General features: G+C 36.6%; 3 protein-coding genes across 3 annotated transcripts; 2 read left to right on the top strand and 1 right to left on the bottom strand.

The window, feature by feature from the left end:
* The first annotated feature begins 2,406 nt into the window (after positions 1 to 2,406).
* LOC102610710 (amine oxidase [copper-containing] zeta, peroxisomal-like) lies at positions 2,407 to 8,253 on the top strand. Its single transcript, XM_006483871.4, has 12 exons — positions 2,407 to 2,896; positions 3,355 to 3,464; positions 3,550 to 3,855; positions 4,242 to 4,354; positions 4,464 to 4,794; positions 4,895 to 5,110; positions 5,223 to 5,459; positions 5,676 to 5,861; positions 6,717 to 6,857; positions 7,172 to 7,440; positions 7,732 to 7,813; positions 7,914 to 8,253. The coding sequence occupies exons 1-12, from the start codon at positions 2,683 to 2,685 to the stop codon at positions 8,034 to 8,036; spliced, it is 2,328 nt and encodes a 775-aa protein (XP_006483934.1). The 5' UTR covers positions 2,407 to 2,682; the 3' UTR covers positions 8,037 to 8,253.
* Positions 8,254 to 9,876: 1,623 nt separating this feature from the next.
* LOC102611014 (ARM REPEAT PROTEIN INTERACTING WITH ABF2) lies at positions 9,877 to 12,276 on the top strand. The gene has a single exon (XM_006483872.4). It carries the CDS (start codon positions 10,084 to 10,086, stop codon positions 11,908 to 11,910), a length of 1,827 nt encoding a protein of 608 aa, XP_006483935.1. The 5' UTR covers positions 9,877 to 10,083; the 3' UTR covers positions 11,911 to 12,276.
* Positions 12,277 to 13,796: 1,520 nt separating this feature from the next.
* LOC102611305 (F-box protein At1g70590) lies at positions 13,797 to 15,852 on the bottom strand. Its single transcript, XM_006483873.3, has 4 exons — positions 15,125 to 15,852; positions 14,909 to 15,042; positions 14,581 to 14,763; positions 13,797 to 14,223 (listed from the first exon to the last, which is right to left on the bottom strand). The coding sequence occupies exons 1-4, from the start codon at positions 15,666 to 15,668 to the stop codon at positions 14,056 to 14,058; spliced, it is 1,029 nt and encodes a 342-aa protein (XP_006483936.1). The 5' UTR covers positions 15,669 to 15,852; the 3' UTR covers positions 13,797 to 14,055.
* Between the last annotated feature and the right edge of the window lie 6,605 nt (positions 15,853 to 22,457).

Genomic DNA, 22,457 nt, shown 5'->3' with positions numbered 1-22,457 from the left:
ATCACAAATCAACTTCGGTCAAAAAATGTGCTGATCAAAATAATAATAACTTGCAAACGTTGTAGTCTTCTTATCAATTTCAAACTGATGTTACTTTTAGCAGCAATACGACAGTTTGAGACGTAGGATTTTTCTCCATGATGCATCCCCAGCCTTTGAATTAACAATATGAACTTATTTACAATGGGCCTCTATCTCCCCATTGATAGACAATATAAACCTATAATATTGCCACCGAAAGTGATATCCACACGTTGTTTCTTTAGATAAATTTAATTTGTAATTTATTCGGACTAGTCTAATTTTTAGGCTATAGTTTATTTCCACTTCTTCGTGTCCAGAGGTAGGTGCATCATCCGCATAATAATAATAATCAGAACGTAGGTAGGTGAGGTGAGGTGAGGGCGTCAACAATATATAGCTTCTTATAGTTTGCACATTTTTTTTTTTTTTTTTTTAAACACTAACATTGACGCATTTGCCAGCTGTGTGTTACGTATTTCACTAATTAATTAATGACTCAATCTAGCACCATGACGTGTAATGTTTTCTTGCTGCTGTCCGTAAGGACCATAACTTTACATTCCTCATATTCCCCCAATACCATTTCAAATTAATCCACGTAGATTTTTTTTTATAGGAGAAAAGATATTTAACTTTTCTATTTCTCTTTTGAACATTATCATATTCGCTTTGTTGCTTTACAGCTGTACTTCACAGGGATGCAATTAAATTAATATTTCCATGTTTAATTAAATGAAAATAAAATTAGTTATTAGATTATTATTTTTAATTGTCCGGTTAGATTGATGTTGCAGCTGATTGTTTCATCAGGTAATTAAAATATGATTAATATTGTAAATGACTGTAGTATTTCTAGTCATTCAACGATGTGGTAATTAAAATTATCAAATCAATATTATAATTATATAACGAATCATGTTAAAAAATATAAGACAAATAAATTTAACATAAAATTTATAAATCAACATTAGACGTAAAATAAAACATAAATTATGTAAATGGAACACAAATCTTGTAAATGAAAGATAAAATAAATAAATCAACATAAAAGTGGCGAATTAGTGTATTATTAGTAAATAAAATAAAAATTTACAAATGTGATATAAAAATCTATAAATCAATATCAAGCGTAAAATAAAAAATAAATTATATAAATGAAACACACGACTTCATGAATAAATGGTAAAATAAATTAATTAATATAAGAGTTATTGAAAGAAATAAAAACTCATTATAATAACGATACCTTGTATATTTACTAATTTTATTTTTAAATTGAATAATGATGGTTCTGGGTTTATGTAATACAAGCAACAATATATATGAAATTTTATTAAGGATAAAAATGAATTTAGATCCAAATTTATTGATATATTATATATTTATAGTAATATAAGAATATAAGAATATATATATATATATATATATTATTTGGGCTCGATCCAAATAATTTTTTTGGCTTAATTAACCTATGTAGTAAACAAACTCTATGATAGAAAAAAAATTATAAATGTCTAAGAATGAATATAAAATTTGTGGTTAAATCAATTCAATAAAACCTATACCAATTGTTTCAGTAGTTTTTTCAAGTTAACGACTCACTATTTTTCTTTGTTTAATTAAATTAATTGAATAAACTATTTTTTATTTAAAATTTAATGTTGATTTAGAATTTTGTTAATTATTTTTACAAATATCATTGGAATTTTAAAACATCAATAATGTTGATTTAGATTTTTTTTTATTTTTACAAATATCTTTTGAATTTTAAAACATTAATTTAACACTCTTATATTAATTTACTTGTTTTACTTTATAATTAATTTTAGAATTTAATAAAATTTTTAAAAAATATTTTCATAAAATCATCCTATCCTGCAACAAATTTTAAAAAATAATAAATGAATAACTTTTTAAAATAAATTTTATATTTAATATAATTTTATATATATTCTCACATATATTGTAAAAATTTAAAATTATACTTTCTTAGTTAGAACATAAAATTATTAAATTTAAGAAAGTTATTAGCATTATCGATTATATTGTGATAACAAAATTGAGAAAAAAAAAAAAAAGGATTCGTTTGTTATTGTTCCAACAAAGATATTGTAAAATATCTCGATACTTTGACTAGTAAATTGACTTTGTTGCTTATTTATTTTTTTTTAAAACGAAAATAAAAAAGAGGTTTAAGAAGCGATCAATTGGATGACGTCTCTGACAAGCAGATGCTCCTATCACCCGGCACTCAACGAGTCGTGTTTGTCCTTATCTAATAAGTTCGATCCACTCCCACGACCACCCATGACCCACCCGATAACACGACGACGTCTTGATTAATTGAATTACAAAACAAAACAAACTTTCTCACTCTCCCTTTCACGCTAAATCCACATCCACTTCTCTTTTTTATAAAAGGCCACCCCTCGGATCTCGATTCTTCTTCAGTTTCTTTCACTCTCTTTTCTTTTAGAAAGAAAGTGATTTTGAGTTTGCTGTTCCGTGGCCTGTGGCTGTGGCTGTGGCTGTGGCTGTGTGTGAGTGAAAGGGGATAGTGTTAAGAGGAGGACGCAGCGATAATTTGCTCTGTATGTCAGTGGAATACTACTGTGATAAATTCTGCGGTGGATACGGTGCGCTTGCTAAGCCTTTACAATGGCCACAACTCAGGAAAAGACGACGCCTACTTGTTGCATTAACAACTCCTCCAAGCCTTCCGCCACTGAACCCGTCAAAGATTGGAAGGTTTCCGGGTCGGATCCTTCCTTGGATCCTGTCCGTAAGCGTGACTCCGTTACCACTCTCATCCGTCCCGTTGAATCCCTCCCTGATCCTCCTCCTCCTCCTAACACCATTTCCTCAACCAAAGGTTTTATCTTTTATCTCTTGTTAATTTCTTTTGTTAGTGTTATTGATTATTCTTGTTAACGATTTTGTTTGTATTTTTAATTGCTGCTTTATCGGATGGTGATTTTTTTTTCCTTATTTTTTTTTTCACTTGAGAAAGATGAATAGCTAAATGTTCGTTATGAAGTCAATTGAGTGAGTGAGTGAGGTCCTTATCTGCTGCTTTGGGCCCCAAATACTGGTTCTTATTTATTGTCCCCATTTGTTTGTTTCTTTGGTGTTTTTTTTTTTTTGTAATCTCTTTTGTTGACGGTATATTTTCGTTGCAACCAAACAAGACTATATTTATGATTTCTTACCTTTACTCTGATTTTTTTTTCCTACGTAGCAGCTGACTGAGAGTAAACTGCTGTCTCATAATTCCAGAAAATCTATATTATCACAAACCACGCTTTTACTTCTATTGATTTGCTTGCATAGGAATTCCAATGATGGTCAGGGCCCAAACAAGCCATCCTTTAGACCCTTTATCTGCTGCTGAGATCTCCGTGGCAGTAGCCACTGTTCGGGCTGCCGGAGCAACCCCTGAGGTAACTTGTCCTCATATATGATGTTTATATTTGAAGTACATTATATCCTTAACGAAAGGGGGTGACAAGTAAATCTGATTGTCAGGTGAGAGACAGCATGCGGTTTGTGGAAGTGGTTCGAGTGGAGCCAGATAAACAAGTGGTTGCATTAGCGGATGCTTATTTCTTCCCTCCTTTTCAGCCGTCATTAATTCCCAGGACAAAAGGTGGGCCAATAATCCCTACTAAACTTCCTCCTAGACGAGCAAGACTTGTTGTTTACAACAAAAGGTCGAATGAGACAAGCATATGGGTTGTTGAACTGTCGGAGGTTCATGCTGCAACTCGAGGTGGTCACCATAGAGGAAAAGTTATTTCATCGAAAGTTGTTCCAGATGTCCAGCCTCCCATGGTATATTAGTATATATGTTTATATATTGTTAATGTTTATTCATGGCAATCTTAATTTAGTCAAATTGATTGTCTGTAGTTTGTGTTTGAAGTGTCCAGATTCATTTTTGGTGTAAATAGGGGTACTTATCTGACATAGAAGTAAATTTTTTGCTACTTAGGCACGTCATGTTATATTTCTCATCTAAACAAGTAATAGTGAATGTGTGTTTCCTATTAAACATTTCCAATGTTAATTATCATTAGTGTAGATAGATGATTGCTTGATTTATGATCTAGTAATTGGGTGCATGGTGCGTCCCTTAAACGCCTTGTAATATATTTGTCTTTTCAGTTCTATTCATGTTTTTGCATCATTAATGTGATTTCTTGAATTTTGTATTACAGGATGCTGTGGAATATGCTGAATGTGAAGCTGTTGTCAAAGACTTTCCTCCATTTCGGGAGGCAATGAAAAAGAGGGGTATTGAGGACATGGACCTTGTTATGGTGGATCCATGGTTAGTACCATGCTGGGATTATTTCAAACTGATGTTCGGTAAACATATGCTTTCTGTGAATTTCTTGTGCTCCTTTTAATGGTTTGTGCTCAAAATCCTTTTCTTTTAGGTGTGTAGGGTATCACAGTGATGCGGATGCTCCAAGTCGCAGACTTGCTAAACCGCTCATCTTCTGCAGAACTGAGAGTGACTGCCCAATAGAAAACGGTTATGCTCGTCCGGTGGAAGGAATCCATGTGCTTGTTGATATGCAGAATATGGTGGTGATCGAGTTTGAAGACCGAAAGCTTGTTCACCTACCACCAGCTGATCCGTTAAGAAACTACACAGCTGGTGAAACAAGAGGAGGTGTTGACCGAAGCGATATAAAACCGCTTCAGATTGTTCAGCCTGAGGGTCCAAGCTTCCGTGTTAATGGACATTTTGTTGAATGGCAGAAGGTGCTTATTTGTGTTAATGCAAATATTGATTACTTAAGTAAGATTCGGATCAGTTGCAAATCTTATTCGTTTTCTATTATAATTCCATTTTGGTTGGCAGTGGAATTTCCGTATTGGTTTTACTCCTAGGGAAGGTTTGATCATCTATTCTGTTGCGTATGTTGATGGTAGTCGAGGTCGGAGGCCTGTAGCCCACAGGTTAAGCTTTGTTGAGATGGTGGTCCCTTATGGGGATCCAAATGATCCTCATTACAGGAAAAATGCATTTGATGCAGGGGAAGATGGGCTGGGTAAAAATGCACATTCTCTTAAGAAGGTTAAATATCTCTTTTGCTTTTCCTTGATTGTCTGAATTATCTACATATTTAACATATTATTTTATCATTTGAAAAAAAAATTCTTTACCACATATTGTATCATTGCTTCAGGGTTGCGATTGTTTGGGCTACATCAAGTATTTTGATGCACATTTCACCAATTTTGCTGGAGGTGTTGATACAATTGAGAATTGTGTTTGTTTGCATGAAGAGGACCACGGTATCTTATGGAAGCATCAGGATTGGAGAACAGGATTGGCAGAAGTTCGAAGGTCTAGAAGGCTATCAGTGTCATTTATATGTACTGTGGCCAACTATGAATATGCATTTTTCTGGCACTTTTACCAGGCAAGCTAATTTATGCCTTGATTTATCTAGCATTTTGTTTGGTTGTGTAGCATCAGTTTATGTTTTCTATCTTAATTTTCCCCTGTTAAATATATTGATGCCATCTTGAGTGTACAAATAAAATTTTCGCTTCTTTTAAACATAGGTTGCCTCGAGTATTGCTACTTTCATCAAATGGTACCACTTAAATCCTAATGATGCAATGTTGTGTGATAGGATGGGAAGATTGAAGCTGAGGTTAAGCTCACAGGAATTCTCAGCTTAGGTGCACTGCAACCTGGAGAAGTGAGAAAATATGGGACTATTATTGCACCTGGGTTATACGCACCTGTTCATCAACACTTTTTTGTTGCTCGTATGGACATGGCGGTTGATTGCAAGCCTGGTGAAGCACATAATCAGGTAAAATAAATGGTTACTAGGGATATTTTTTTTTTTTATATGTATATATTTAGAATATTCTCAATAAGGTTTCAAATTGAGGCTTATCAGCAGTTCCTCCATTTGTGGCTTTACCAAGAGCATCCATCTAACTAAAATTGTTATGAGTCACATTGCGAGGATCTGAGGATATTGCCTCTGTTCTTTGTTATAGGACTCTGGAGTCTATTTTGTTGGCAATTTGATCTACAAGTAGAGTTTACTATTTGATTCCCATTTCTTGCATTGCTGTTTTTGTTTTTTTTTTAAAATGGTCATTGAAGTAGCTGTGGGATTATGGTCCTTTCCTGAGATCTTTGGGCTGTAGGTGGCTTAATTTTATTTTGACAATACTAAGTAGGTTTGCTTTTCTATGGATTGGTTGCAGAGGAAACTTTCTCTGATACTATGGGTAAATTCAAGGTGAATTACTTAGCCCTTAGCCCATGTTTGATTGGAAGAATTGAGAAGAGAGGAGTGGAAAGGAGAGGAGGGGAGAGAAAATGAGAGTAAAAGAGGGTGGGTTTCATCTCCATTGTTTGGTAGGGGTTCATCTTTTCTCTTATTTATTTTCCCTCCCCTCTCCTAATCTCCTTTCATTTCTTCAGAGGATTTATTCTTCTGTATTGACAAGATATTTTGTTAATGACTTGGTTGAATCTATTTTTGGATTTATTCACTGGCACTAGATAATATTGTGATCTCTTATGTATGAAGTGCGCTCAATAATGAATTAGACTTTTTTCACTGGAGCATTTGTTGTTCAGCTATAAAGGAAAATTACTGTCATATGTGTTAGCATGATATGGTAAGAGAAACATTTTCTTGTTGGTATAGGTAGTTGAGATGAATGTTAAAGTGGAAGAACCAGGGAAGAATAATGTTCACAATAATGCATTCTATGCTGAAGAGGAACTGCTCAAATCAGAATTGCAAGCAATGCGTGATTGTAATCCTTTAACTGCTCGTCATTGGATTGTAAGTGTCTTCCCTTGTAATTCTTATCATTTCGTGTAAGGAGATTTGTGCTCAAAATTGCAGAACAATGTTGGTTGTAGTTCTATGTCAGCACTGAGTAGTTTTCTAGTTCTGTAGGGTAGTTATGCCGCAATTTGGACTGGTTCACATTATGATAAAGAAAATTAAATTAACATTTTATATCATTTCTGTATACCCATCACACGGGAATTTGAAAATAGAGCAGGGAATTTAGAGTTGGAAAAGAAAATCAAACTGCCTTAACAAAATAATTGATCTATTATTTGATGGAGTACATGTCTTTCATCTTGCAGATCAGAAACACCAGAACCGTTAACCGTACTGGACAGCTAACTGGTTATAAGTTAGTACCTGGTTCAAACTGTTTGCCATTAGCCGGTTCTGAGGCAAAATTTTTAAGACGAGCTGCTTTCTTGAAGCATAATCTTTGGGTCACTCCTTATGCACATGATGAAATGTATCCTGGAGGAGAGTTTCCTAATCAAAATCCTCGAGTTGGCGAAGGATTGGCTACTTGGGTTAAGCAAAATCGCTCTCTGGAAGAAACTGACATAGTTCTGTGGTTAGTTGAAATTCTTTATCGAATATAGTTAGATCTTGTCTCATTGTCTGAATTTGTTAGTGGATTTCGCATGATTAATTCATACAATACATGTCATCTTTATATGCTGTATATCTGCTTGCCCTTTTTAAAAGTACAACTCATGTTCTAGCAATTGTGTGTAGAGTAAATGCTGATGTGGGGGTGTAATACTCACATTCCTTGGAAATGATTCTCAATTTTTTTCATTTTTTGTTTTGAATGTTAATTACTCTCATCTCGTAATATGATTCTGTGATGAAATTATTGCAGGTATGTATTTGGAGTGACTCACATTCCTAGACTGGAAGACTGGCCTGTGATGCCTGTGGATCGCATTGGCTTTATGCTCATGGTATGCCTCTCATCCTGTAGCCACGTAGCTGTCATGTTTGTTTGATATTGCAAATAACTTAGGTTATGAGTTTTAATGTTTTTGGCTGTTGGTGATGCAGCCACATGGGTTCTTCAATTGCTCACCAGCAGTGGATGTCCCTCCAAATGAAAGCGATTTGGATCTCAAGGACACTGTGATCGCCGAAAAGCCCGTCCAGAATGGGCTGCTTGCCAAGCTCTGAATGTATATCCGTGGTTGGTTGAGTTCGTGGCTGCTTGCTTTCTTCTTTTAGTGGGTTGTTTGTTTAAAAATTTAGGTCTTTGGACAACTTCAGGCAAATAATAATTTTTAATCCAGTAACTAAAGTACTATTTGAATGGACGTCGTGTGGTGGTGTTACTTGTTTGTTAACAAGTATTTATTTCCTTTAGAAAAAAAATTATTATTATTATTATGAATTGGTAAAATTTGTTTTTAAGAACTCATTATTATTATTATTATTATTATGACGGTAAATCTTTTGCGCACAAAGGAGGTAGGCAAAAGCATATGTTGGACTGTTAGTTGGCTTCCAGATAATTCTTAGTTGACCGAAGACCAGTGTCATTCTGGTTTTCAGTGGTCCCTGACTCCATGGATGGGCCTCTTCGGATGCGAACTGTGTGATTGGATAGTTTCCAAAGTCCTAAACCTCTAGTAGTTGGACAAGTCCGTCGGTGCTTTTTGTTCATTTCCTATTTATTACATGTGTATAATTATAATTATGATCATTTGAAGTATACATATTGATAACAATAAGAAGTGAATAAAAAAAGAACAATATTTCCAGAGGCATCTAATAATTTTTTTTATTTTTTTTTTCCAACTGTCTGCTTCTAATTTGTTTGTAAACATTAAAAAAAGAAAAAAAGTTCGAAAGCAGGGTATTTACAAATATTAGGTAAGGAATGAGCCCAAGTAGAAGAAAAGACGTGCTGCCCCCAACTCTTTCCGTCCGCTATCTGTGTTTGGTATTTACCAATGAAATGTCAACTGAGGAAGTTATCAAATTCAAGTGACGTTCTTTTTTTTTTGTTTTTCCAGATAAGAAATTCAAAAGACGTTGGCACGTTGGACTTTCTTAAGTAACGTTTATTATAATTTACAATCAAAATTTTTACGTGCAAAAATGAGTAACAAATCAGTGAAGTCAAGTGAGACAGTAAATAAATCTTACTTGACTATAATTTATATTAAATATAACTTAAGAAAACCTTGACATGGGTGGTTCTTTTTTGTAGCTGCCATTATCATTCTTTTTATGTACGTACATTCACGAATTCACCACACCAATCATCACTATTGCATAAATCATGATTATGGACCTTTAACCGCGAACTGGTATCCTTATCTGCATTTTGGTAAATTATCGTTTTGAAAACAAATCTAATATCCTTAAGAAATAATTCCGGTCACAATCATTTATTTCTACTGCATCATTTGAGTAATGCTATATAACCCAATATTTAAATTTCAACTGATTTGGTATTTATCAATTAAATGGTAGAGTATAATAATAACTAATTTTATATTCATCATCTAATAAATGAGTCACATATAGTATTGAGATCTTTAACACTATTGGCGACATTTTGACGAAGAAAGAATCATTTATTGCCACAACCCACAAATAACATATTTCTAGATTAAATTATAATTTATATTATCTTTTTTTTTTAAAAAAAAGGTATCATAAATTTTGTACCTTACAGTTATCTTTCTAAGGAAAAAAAATCTAACGTATAATTAACTTTTACATTAATAACTAACAAGCTCTCGAAATTGGAATATGAATAAAAATGAGTAATTTTCTTTTTAAGTGAGTAATCCTTTTATTAGCGTTACAAATGATTTTTTTTTTGGTTTTTTTAACTGCATTATAAATGAATTGAAAAGCTTTTCTTAAAGTAATAATAATAATAGTAATAATAATAATAGAATTAAAAACAAAAGAAAAAAAAAACGACACTTGAAATTCTTAAACACGCCCTCTTTGACAGCAATTGAAAGACAGTCACTTCACCTTGCCCAAAATATGGTTGTTGACTCGTCTCGTCTCTTACGTACCACGCGCACTGCACGCACTTTCAGAACAATTTCCTAGAAGAAGAAGAGGAATAAAATGAAAAGCAGTAATATTACACAAGCCTTTTGACCCGCCGTCGACTCACCATCCATAAAATTGAACAAAGAAAAAAAAAAACCTTGATAATCGGAAAAGAAGAAAGTCCGAGTTGTTGGGACTAATTATGTCATCTTCAATCGAAGAGAAACGAATCGAGGACGAGTTATCGTACCCGATTTTACTAGCGGAGCGGGTTCGCTTGGCGGTTGACGAGTCGGAGTCGTTCAAAGCGGAGTGTGCAGAAGTTGGAAAGCAAGTGGATCGGCTCTCGCAAATGCTCCGAACCGTGGTCCGGTTCACCACTCCGGCTCAGTCTCTCTACGAGCGGCCGATTCGCCGCGTAGTCTCGGAGGTCTCGAAGAATCTAGAACGTTCCCTAACCCTAGTCCGTAAGTGCAAGCGCCAGAGCGTCTTACGACGTGTCGTCACAATCGTCAGCGCCGCCGACTTTCGGAAGCTCTTGAACTTGCTCGACGCGTCCGTCGGCGACATGAGGTGGCTTTTAAGTATATTTGACTCCGAGAACGGCGGCGCCTCGGGCGGTATTGTTCTTACCCTTCCACCTATAGCTAGTAATGACCCGATGTTATCTTGGGTTTGGTCTTATATAGCGGCCATACAAATGGGCCAATTAAGTGATCGTATCGAAGCCGCCATTGAATTGGCTTCCTTGGCTAAAGATAACGACCGCAATAAAAAGATTATAGTTGAAGAGGGCGGAGTCCCTCCGTTACTAAAACTCTTAAAAGAAACGGCGTCGTCCGAGGCCCAAAGTGCGGCTGCAACGGCACTTTATAACATAGCTAACGATCAAGAGAGAGTGAGGGTTATTGTGAGTGAGCTTGGGGTTCCGACTATAGTGAATGTTTTGAGTGATTCAATTATGAAAGTTCAGATTCAGGTGGCAAGTTTGGTAGCAAGAATGGCCGAGCATGATGCATTGGCACAAGATGATTTCGCGAGGGAGAATGTGATTAGGCCACTTGTCACTTTGTTGTCTTTCGAGACATTTGTGGATGATCCGAGGGCGAATTCGGGTAAGCAGAGTATTCATACTATTGTCCAGATCAATAAAGAAATGGAGAAAAATTCATTTGTCGGTTCGAAGAATTATCGTCCATATTTGTATTCAGAGTATTGTAGTAGTAGGTCAGGGCAGAACAGGAAAGACAGAGAAAATGAGAAGCCTGAAGTGAAGATTAAGTTGAAAATTGCTTGTGCTGAGGCACTGTGGATGCTTGCTAGAGGGAGTGTGGCGAATAGTAGAAGAATATCTGAGACTAAAGGGTTACTTTGTCTGGCGAAATTGGTTGAGAAGGAACAAGGAGAGTTGCAGTTTAATTGTTTGATGACTATAATGGAGATTACGGCTGCTGCTGAGTCTAATGCCGATCTTAGACGTGCAGCTTTCAAAACTAATTCACCTGCTGCTAAAGCAGTTGTGGATCAGCTGTTGAGGGTGATTAATGATTTAGATAGCCCCACGTTGCAAATTCCTGCTATAAAATCCATTGGTTCATTGGCTAGGACTTTCCCTGCTAGGGAGACAAGAGTGATTGGTCCTTTGGTTGCTCATCTTAGTCATAGAAACCAAGAAGTGGCAACAGAAGCTGCTATTGCATTGCAGAAGTTTGCTTCTCCACAGAATTTTCTTTGTATGGAGCATTCAAAGGCAATTATTGAGTTCAATGCTGTTCCGCCTTTGATGAGACTGTTAAGGTGTAATGATCGCACACAATTGCACGGATTGGTTCTGCTCTGCTACCTTGCATTACATGCTGGCAATAGTGAGGCTTTGGAACAAGCTAGGGTGTTAACTGCCCTCGAGGGGGCTGACCGTACTGTGGTGGCGCAGCATCCTGAGTTGAAAGAATTGGTGTCAGAGGCATTATATCACCTCAATCTGTATCACGCTGGAGTTCATCCTCAGAGGCAGGCTTATGCGCCTTGATGCCTTCAATGTTTATTTTTGGGTAAATTTTTGTGTTGATACATTTTTATTGGAGGGAAACAGTGGTACAGAAAACAGATTATTGGGCCGCTAAAATATAAATAGTAGTTAATCAAAGTAGAGAGTTCCCCGGCAAAGGAGTGACACATTATTTCAAAGCAAATTAAATGAATTAATACCTAGTCAGCAGCGCAGATTTTAGGGGACTTGTGGTTTATGCGGACACATTGTATTTCAGTTTCTTGTTCTATATCTTCAATTTTACTTCTGTATATGTTCAATTTAACAGTTACTTTACATACATTAGGTTACCTTTGCAGCTGGATTGACCTTAAAAGTGTATATTGATAGATGCTGCGTTTTATCTTTTGGTTTTTGTTTGTTGGCTCGTAACTGACAAACATTTGGGATCATGATGAGGTGTTCCATCATAAACCAGAAATGATCTTGTTTGATAAATGACAGTTAAATTAACTTCTGAATTGTCGGGGTACAGGGATGAGAACAAATACAGATATTTGACAAAAGCTTCAGCTCTCTCAGTCTCCAGTCTTTTATACAACCGAGGAAAAAGAGTCGAGATTTGTTGTTCATTCACACGCAAAAATTTTGCGCATCTGTAATGTAGGTCGGCAAAAGCCCCTAGAATTACAGCACACTTGTGGTTTTTGCGTTAAGACGATAATTAATTATGAGTCATCACTAACTCATGCCAGAGCCAAGCGAGCCATAAAGAAGTCGAAATTTTATATCCATTTGTGTCCAAGCGATATCTAGTGCTTTATAGCATGGCGTTTCTACCTGCTACGGTGTCCAAGTATGAATGCTTCATAGAAAGTACCCATGGCCAGTTGATAATAAAAATGGAGCACCAAAACTCAGGTTTAATCCGGACGGAACATGCAGCAAATCATTTTGCTCCAGAAGATTTTTGGTTTTTTCATTAATATATTTGCTCAGAAGTCCATGTAGCATTCGCACTAGATAATCTGCCAATGAATTCCTCCATTTGAGCTAGAAGAAAACAAGCCTGTTCTATGAGTAGATAATCCGGCAAAATCATGAAAAAATTATAAACTTTCGGGAGCAACATTCAGCACCCTCAAAGCGCGACATGGCAAGCCAATATTGAATGAATTTTTGCAGCCCTGAGCAGCAAATCTTCAACGGTTTCAAGGGCCATCAATCAATTATTATCAGAACCAACGGAAGAGATGAGGGGCAGTAACTTCCCATAATACCATTGAACCTCAGGACAAGCTATTCCACTTTACTCCATTAATGCAAATAAAGCACAACACAGAACCAGACGGGAAAAACCATAAAAAGTAACATCCAAAAATAAAAGTATTTACACCTACCAAACACCTACAAAAAAAAGCAGGAAATTATCTTAACAAAAACATAAACCGTGCTATTAACATTAGCACAGGGAACATAGAGCTTAAAGTTTATTAGGAGAAGAAAATAAGACAACAGAGCAATTATTTCTCATTGTCTAGCAGCAAACTGTATAACTAAAGTTAAGATGAATACTCTGCATAAGATCCCTAGTCATAGGAAAAGCAATAGTTATCAAGTCAATGGATAAGTCCACTGAATTTGGTCTGTATAGCCTACGCGACTAAATTAGGTCAGATTTTGCTCAGGAGCCAGTAGTGTTAAATACTTATAACTTTTGGGTCATGTTAAGGGCACTTGAGCAAAACATTTCCCTATCTTATAGAAGATTTCTAACGTCCAACAGTAAATCCATCTGATTTCTTAAGCACCATAAATTTGACTATTACACCACGTACATGTAGTTAAAAGATTCTCTAATGATTTGTCTGACCTCAAGAACAACACAACTGTAGTATAAATTTTAAGACTAAACGAAAAACAACTTCAAAGTCAAAACAAACAAAATTAGGATTTTCCACCACTAATTGCGAACAACACAAGTTCATCAGAGCTATAAAGCTAAATGCTTCTAAGAGCACGTATAATATTTATAATTTTTCAAAAACAGGATCAAAAGGGGAAGGGAAAAGATAAAAGAGGACATAGTATGTACTAACGGAGAAAACTAATGGGAAGAAAAAAAAAGCGTAAAGGAATTTAGTATAATAGCTATAAAGCCTGTAATCCATCATCAGGTCAGACTCAGTGAAGGGAAGGCATAGCACGCCAACTGTCGACGACTAACATGGCACGATCACGTGAAGTAGCTGACAGTTGTTGGAGAATTACATTCTTGACATGATCTGCTGCTGTTTCACCAGCACGTGTTGCAAGTTCTAGGTAAACCACAGCTTTCATCATCTCTCCTTCCTGCCCAAGTATCGCATAAATGTCCATCAGACTAATAGGTAAGCAATAACAAGTCAACTAAAGCACCACAGGGATGATCAGCAACAAAAAGTCGTTTTCTCACCTCACAACTATAAATGCCTTAGTTCTTTAAAACAACAAGTTCTCACTCTTTCTGATTTGTTTTTATTTTGCTTTTACACCTTAATACAATCTCCAGTGTTCAAAGTGCTTAAAACATACAATTATATTGTGAAGATTGGAAGAAAAAAAACATTACTTTCAGTCTATCCAGAGCACTGAGAAAGGGACACATTCTGTCAGACAGTAGATGAGAAGCAAGAATGTTATATAAAGGTAAAAGATATAGATTTATACCGTAAATAGACCGAGCCCATGCTCAAGTTGAGCTTTGCCGTGACCACAATCAGCTGCTCTTTTCATCCATTTCCTCGCTTGTCTGTGACTCAGTGGCAAGCCTTCCCCAAAGGAATAGCAAAGAGAGGTGTTGTACATAGCACGCACATAGCCACCTTCAGCAGCTCTTAAATACCACCTAGCCTGAGTCAAGATAAAACATTTCAGAACAAAAGTCCCTAATAGCATCAAAAGTGGAATCCATCAGAAGTTCACATATTGAGTAGTAAAAAATAATAATACTAAAATAAAATAAAATGAAAAAAAAAAGAGAGAAAAAGTTGCTTACAGCCTCTTGAAGATTGAAATCCACTCCTCGACCTCTATGCAGGCAAAGTGCAAGTTGATACTGAGCTCGAACATGGCCAGCAATCGATGCTTGATACAACAACTTCACAGCTTCCTCTGCATTTGCAGGTTGCGCTGCACGCGACGTGATAATATTACTTTATTTGAATCATAAAATTAATTAAAACTAATCACACTAGTCAGTTAACTATGTTACCTTGCAAATAAGAAATTCCCAAATTGAACTGACCAGCTGGATCTCCAAGCACAGCGGCTTGCCGATACAAGCTAATAGCCGCCTCCTTTTTGTCCATCTCCCAATACATCAGTCCGGCGTCAACCATAGCAAGCGTGGAGCCGCGAGCCGCGCCTTTCAAGAACGAGTCGAGAGCCTTATCCAAGTTCTTGCGGACGCCTCGGCCGTGCTTGAATCGTTTCCCCCATCTTAGTAACACCATCGCCTCTCTCAACGGCCGAAGCGCGTCGTTCCATGACTTGCACACCAGCGACGCCGCTCTCAGTTGAGGCAGCGTGAATGACGCTGCGATTTTGTTCAAGACATCGAACGGTAGGCTCGCGAAATCATGACCCTCCGTTGATTTTATTGATCGTGAGCAGCTGAAGCGGCTGCGCCGTTTGATTCTAGCCTTCCGTGCACTGGCGGTGAGTTCTGGCCGGCGGTTGTCCTTCTCGGTTATCGGGAATTGAAGAGCTGTGAACCGAGAGCCGGTCGATCGATCCGGCCATGTTCTTTGCTTCATCTTCCCATTTCTGTGAACAACCGTCTGTATTCTGTAGTCGTCAAAAGTACAGTATTTGTGCTTAATTCCGTGTGGGGAAATATTCCGTGTGGCGAAATTTCTGCACCAACTCTCCGATAACTAAGTCTAAGAGTTAAAATTGTCTACATTATTGGTGTTATAAACAATAAAAAAATTTAATAAATCAATAAATGTATGTGTATTATATATGATTTGATCCCTACTTTGTCCCTATATAAGTGTCGGTTTAGTCTTTAAATTTTTTTTTTTAAAAAAGTCTAAACATTTATTCTTAAATAATTAACCTTGTACAATAATATTTTTACTAAAATTTTAAAACAATGTTTAATACCTTTCCAATAATTTTATTAATAATTATTTATAAAAAATTAATTTATCAAATTAATCCTAAAAGTAACATCATCATCATCATCATCATTATAATAATAATAATTTTATATTTATATCTATTTTATTTTTAGGGTTAATGCTTTTATTATCATTTCTTATAGATAAATTAATGTCCCAAAAATGTCATTGCAAGAGTATTTTTATAAAAGTAAAGAAAAAATAAGGACATGAGTGCCATATATTATTAACAAAGATGTCTTGAGATATTTTTCAAAACATAAAGACTAAATGGATACTTAGTTTAAAATATAAAAACTAAATAAATATTTATCTATAATAAACAATAAAATATTTTTAATAGATGAAGATAAAACTCACTTTTATATACACACAGAGAATGAAATTCACTTAAAATGGGCATATTTAAACAAATAAAATTTAGTTTAAAGTGAAAAAAGAACCCAAAATTCTTATTTCATTTTTAAAAAATCCATAATCGGGTATTAAATAATAATTGTTTGAATTTCATATAAACAACAATTGAATCAGAAATTCAAATAATTCAGTTTTTTGTTTTATACGTGTCTATTTTTTAAATTGACATTAATGTCTTAACTAATGACAAAAGATGAATTATTATTGGATAAATATCCACAAATCATATAATGTTTCGCATTTTATTAAAAATACAGTAAAGTTCTTTTCCTTTGCAGTTGTTCACATGAAGTTTACAAAATGTATCACTTTTTACTTTTCCATTAACACCATTAGAGTGTTTAATAGAATACTAAAAAAATAACTGTAAAAAAATTATTCATTGATTGTTATTTTGGATAATTTCGGAATGCATTATTATTTTGGATTGATGGGAATACGTTGTAAACTCTAAGTTTCCCACAACTAGTTTTATATTGTTATTTTTTCATTGGTGAATCGAACTATAATGTATAAAGTTTCCTGTAATTGATTTTGTGGTTACTCTGAATGTATTTTGAGTAACTATGACTGATTCTATTAATTATTGATGAAGATAAATTATTTAGGATGGATTATACGAATAGAAGTTCTTAATTCATGTTGTAAATGAGCTAAACATTAGCTAAATTACTTATTTCGGTGATTTTACATCTTTAGTAGATTTGATGAGTTTATATAATTGATTTGTAGTAGTATTGGTCCCAACAACTACAAAATGATTTTGTGTCATTTAAATATGATTTCAATGGTCATTTTATGTTTGGGGAGTAAAATATTCATTTTGTTAATATTCTGCTAAATCCTTTAATGGAAAAGTAAAAATGTTAGACACTTTGTAAAATTCAGGTAGAGAGTTGCAAAAGAAAAAAAATGGTATACTTTTGATGAAGTACAAAACATCAGGTAATCGACAAATATTTTCTTATTATTATTATTTACGGTTTCCTGCCAAATAAAGCTTAATTATTTTTATCTTTTATACAAATAAGTTACTTATTGTATATAATTCAATAAACTCAATTTATTTTATCAAATTATTCAACTTAGAAATGAATTTTTAGCATGCCAGTGCAAGTTATATAAATGCAAGTTCATTTTTTTAAAAAATAAAATTTATTTTTTAAAAGTATTTAAATAGAAATTTAAAAGATATAACTATAGCTTTTCGAATAGATATCACATTTAAAGAATATGCATTTAGATTTAGCTCAATTTACATTTAAATTTATTTACGTTAAAAAAATCCACTTAATAATCACACAATTTTTTTTAAAGGTATGAATGCAGATAAAGTCTAAAGTTTTGTTTGGTATATCTTTTCAAATAATTTTTTTAAGTAAAATTTTTATTAGCATAACTTTTATAAGCAAAGTTTTCACTGAAAAATTTTAATTGTTTGATTATCAATGAGAATTTTTATTAAAAATTATAAAATTACTTTAATAGTCATTTTTTTTAAGTTGTGTTTTTTTTTTGAGGTAAATAAAATTCATTAAGCAGATAACTTAGAAATCAACCAAGGGGGTGGAACATGCCTCCACTCCCCCGGACCTGACAAAAAACCCTCCACCCGAGCAATAAAATGAGCAGCGGAGTTCGTAGATCGCCTAACAAAGGAGAAAGTAACATCTCATATAGATTGAGCTAAAGCTCTACAATCATCAATAATAAGACCAAAACCATTAGGGCTAAAACTATTAGTAGTCAAAGCATTGAAAACTTGCAAGCTGTCCATTTCGACAATGACAGGAAAAACGGGTAATCCCTTGAGCCAGCTGAGGATCTCTCGCACTCCAATAGCTTCAGCCTCCCGGGCACCAAAACTACCTATAAAGCAGTCACTCCTTGCAGCTATGAAAACCCCTTCCGAATTACGAATGACAACCCCATGACTAATCTTGCCACTGGAAGAGAAGGTTGCCGCATCAACATTGCATTTAAGCCACCCCACACTTGGCCTTTGCCAACACACGGCCCCATGAGAATCTGACACAAAAGTGTTATCAAACAACTGCAGCTTCCTCACAGAACGCCATTGAAAAAGAACTTGGCCGGCTAGATTAAGAACACTTGACAGCCTCCCATTTTTGTTCTGCCAGACCTTAGAATTCCTATTCAACCAAAGGCTCCAACAAATCATGGCAGCAAGGTCACAATCATCACTGCTGCAGCGGGCAAAGACTCTCGCCAGCCAATCCCCAAAATACATACAACCCCCCTCAAAACCAATTGGAGACAATAACCAACATGATTTAGCAAAAGAGCAGTTCAACAAACAATGGACAACAGATTCATCAGCTGCATTACAAATGGGACAGGTAGAAGCTAACTCAACTTGACGGCGTCGTAAGTTATCCGCGGTGGGCAGGACATTAACCCCAGCACGCCACATAAAATGCTTAACTTTAGCAGGGACTTTAAGCTTCCAAATTCGTTGCCATATATTACTAGAAGGAATCTCTGAAAGGTAAACTAACATTTTGTAGCAGCTACGAACAGTAAACAAACCTTTAGAGTCAGCAGACCAATACCAGACATCATCATCTCTTCTGCTACTTAGAGGAATTTGGGTGATAAGACCTCGATCTTTCTCATTAAAGATGTCTGTCAGAGCATCCAAGTCCCAGTTGTGTTGCCCTGGTAACATGAGACTGCTTACTGGAGCATTGATTATAGCATCAGGCAGGGGGGTAGTAACATATCCATGATCCAGATCTGGAAGTCATGGAGAGCCACCAATCGTGGTTTGAAGACCATTACCGATTTGAATGCGACTGCCTTGGGTAATCACATGATGCACTGCCATAATAGACCGCCAAGCATAGCTAGGATTGCTTCCCACAGTAGCTTTGCCAAATGAGGTCAGCGGGTGGTATCTAGATTTAAGGATGCGCGCTACCAAGCTATCAGGCTGAGATAAAAGCCTCCACCCTTGTTTTCCAAGCATTGCCACGTTAAAGTGGTGTAGCTGCTTAAAACCGATTCCACCATGAGCTTTAGGCTTACATAACCTCTCCCACCGCATCCAATTTATCCCTCTACTGTCACTCCGATGATTACCCCACCAGAATGAATTCATCATGCGCTTAAGCTCTCTACAAAGATCCAAAGGAAGAAGGTATAAGTTCATTGCATAATTCGGCATTGCCTGTGCAACTGTTTTTAATAAGATTTCTTTCCCCGCTCTAGATAAAAGCTTCTGATTCCAGCCTTGGAGACGACGCCAAACCTTGTCATGGATAAATCGAAATGCCTCATTCTTGTTTCGGCCAATAGAAGATGGCAAGCCAAGGTAAAAGCCATGGTTGCTGGTAGCTGCAACCTCCAGAATGTCGCAAACTTACTGAGCTGAGGTAGCCCGAACATTAGCACTATAAGAAATCGAAGATTTATTGTAGTTCACCACTTGTCCCGAAGCTGCCCCATAACTGGCCAACAATTGTTTGATGATCCTAGCCTCTTGTTCATTTGCGTGAAAGAAAAGGAAGCAGTCATCCACAAAAAAGAGATGAGTCACAATCGGAGCTCCCCTAGCTACCCTAACTCCATGCATCAAGCCTGCCCTCTCTTGCTTGCGAAGTAAAGAACTCAACCCCTCCGCACAAATGATGAACAGATACGGAGACAGGGGATCTCCCTGCCGCAACCCTCTGCTAGGAACAATTGGGCCCACTTCCTTATTGCCCTGGATAACCTTGTAAGTGACGGTAGAAACACATAATAAGATTAGCTCAACCCATCTCGCAGCGAATCCCAACTTCAACATCATAGCTTTTAAAAAACCCCATTCAATCCTATCGTATGCCTTGGACATGTCAATCTTTAAGGCTGCAATCCCTGTCTTCCCTTGCCGCTTGCGCTTTAAATAATGCATAATTTCTGCCGATATTAGGATGTTATCAGTGATGGCCCTCCTAGAGACAAAAGCACTTTGATTCTCAGAGATAATCGAGCTGAGGACAGCCTTCATACGATTAGCTAACATCTTGGCCACAATCTTGTAAAGAACATTACATAATGCTATTGGTCGTAAGTCAGCTAAATACTCAGGTTTAGACTTTTTTGGAATTAACACTATGGCAGTAGCATTTAACTCATCAGGGAATTCACAATTATCAATGAAATTTAAACAAACAGCAATAACATCACCTCCAACAATATGCCAAAATTTCTGAAAGAATGCAGGGTTCATTCCGTCCGGCCCGGGCGATTTGTCTGGATGCATGCTAAAGAGCGCATCACGAACATCAGTAGCTGTGAAAGGCTCCAGTAACTCCTGATTCTGTGTAGCAGTAATCTTAGTTGCAACACATGAAATAATATCTGCACTAGTACTTCCTTCCGAGTGAAATAATTTTGAGAAATACTCCCCTATTAAAGAGTTCACCTCTGCCAGATTTGAGCACCACTGGCCAGCGCTATTCCGTAATCTCCCAATCATGTTCTGTCGCTTCCTCTTAGAGGCAGTAGAGTGGAAATACCGGGTATTCATGTCCCCTTCCTTCAACCACAGCGACTTCGACCTTTGTTTCCAAAACACCTCATGGCTGTGCAATAACTCATTGTAACGCTTCCTTGATTCCACAAATTCGGCCACACTCGTTTGATCTCGACAGCCCCTAAGAGACCCTATTTTCTGCTTGCAGGAAGCCAACCGATTGACAAAATCACAGGCAAGATGACCTCCCCAACGTATGAGAGCAGACTCACAAAACAGAAGCTTAAATTGAATAGGACAACCACCTGAAAGCTCCCAACTCTTTGTAACCACCTCCATACAATCTGGCTCACTAAGCCAAACATTCTCAAACCTGAACCTCTTAATCCTAGGAAATTGATGGTGCGAGGAAGGGTCCAAAAAAATTGGCAGGTGATCGGAACACATAGCCTCCAGACTCACTACACTAGCTTTCGGAAAAAGGGAGAGCCAAGTGCTGGAAACCAGAGCTCTATCTAATCTCTCCTCCACCCAGTCAACCGTACCCCGAGACCTCTCCCAAGTGTACTGATAGCCTTCCATGCCTAAGTCAACCAAACCAGAATCTGAGACAGCCGCGCGAAAGCCTTGAAGCTTCCAGTTTGAGTGCTGACATCTGCCACGCTTCTCACTATTATGCAGGAGATCATTGAAGTCTCCAATGCACACCCATGGTAAAGAAGAAATGGAGGATAAAGAGCGAAGAAGCTCCCATGAATCTCGCCTCTTGCTCGTCTCAGGGAAGCCGTAGAACCCCGTACACCGCCACGTTCTAGAGTCTGCATTTTCTACTTGGACGTCAATGAAGTTACGCCCAAATTTAAGAAGCCTAACATTGTGAGAAGAATTCCAGTAAAGGGCGAGCCCACCACTTCGGCCCACTTTATCCACAGTAAACAAATTATTAAAGCCCAACTTAAACTTCAAGTTCTCTAATTTTTCTCTACTACATAAAGTTTCCATTAGAAATATAAAATTCAGTTTTTTACTTCTGACCAAGTCCAACAAAACCTGCACTGTCCGTGGGTGGCCCAGCCCACGGCAGTTCCAACTTAAGCAACTCATTGCTCTCGGTAGGCTTGTGAACCAGGACCCACCACTAATCCGTTTTTTGAACCACCCACATTCTCTATCACTTGGGTGGATTTGGTCTCATCACTCCCCAACTTTAGCTGCATTGCACCATGAGCCCTTCTCCGTTTGGCATCTATAACAATAACACCAGAGTTAAACTCTTCCCCACATTCCTGTAATTGACCCGAAACTTTAGGAGGTGCCATCACTTCCTTTCCTTTATCAAGCAGTTGACCACGTTTTGTCAGAAAATGTTGAGATCCTGCTATAGTATCCACAATCCCAGTAATGTCTCCCCCTCATAATTGTTTCCCTGATTCAAGCCTGGATTTATGGTACCTTCCATATCAACTGTCATGGCCTCACCGGAATTAATGCAGCTTCCAACTTTCATCTCCTCCTCCCCTGGT

The sequence above is a fragment of the Citrus sinensis genome, chromosome 4 (assembly GCF_022201045.2).
Source record: "Citrus sinensis cultivar Valencia sweet orange chromosome 4, DVS_A1.0, whole genome shotgun sequence".
NCBI classification, from domain to species: domain Eukaryota; kingdom Viridiplantae; phylum Streptophyta; class Magnoliopsida; order Sapindales; family Rutaceae; genus Citrus; species Citrus sinensis.
This window is presented reverse-complemented; position numbering and strand designations above follow the sequence as displayed.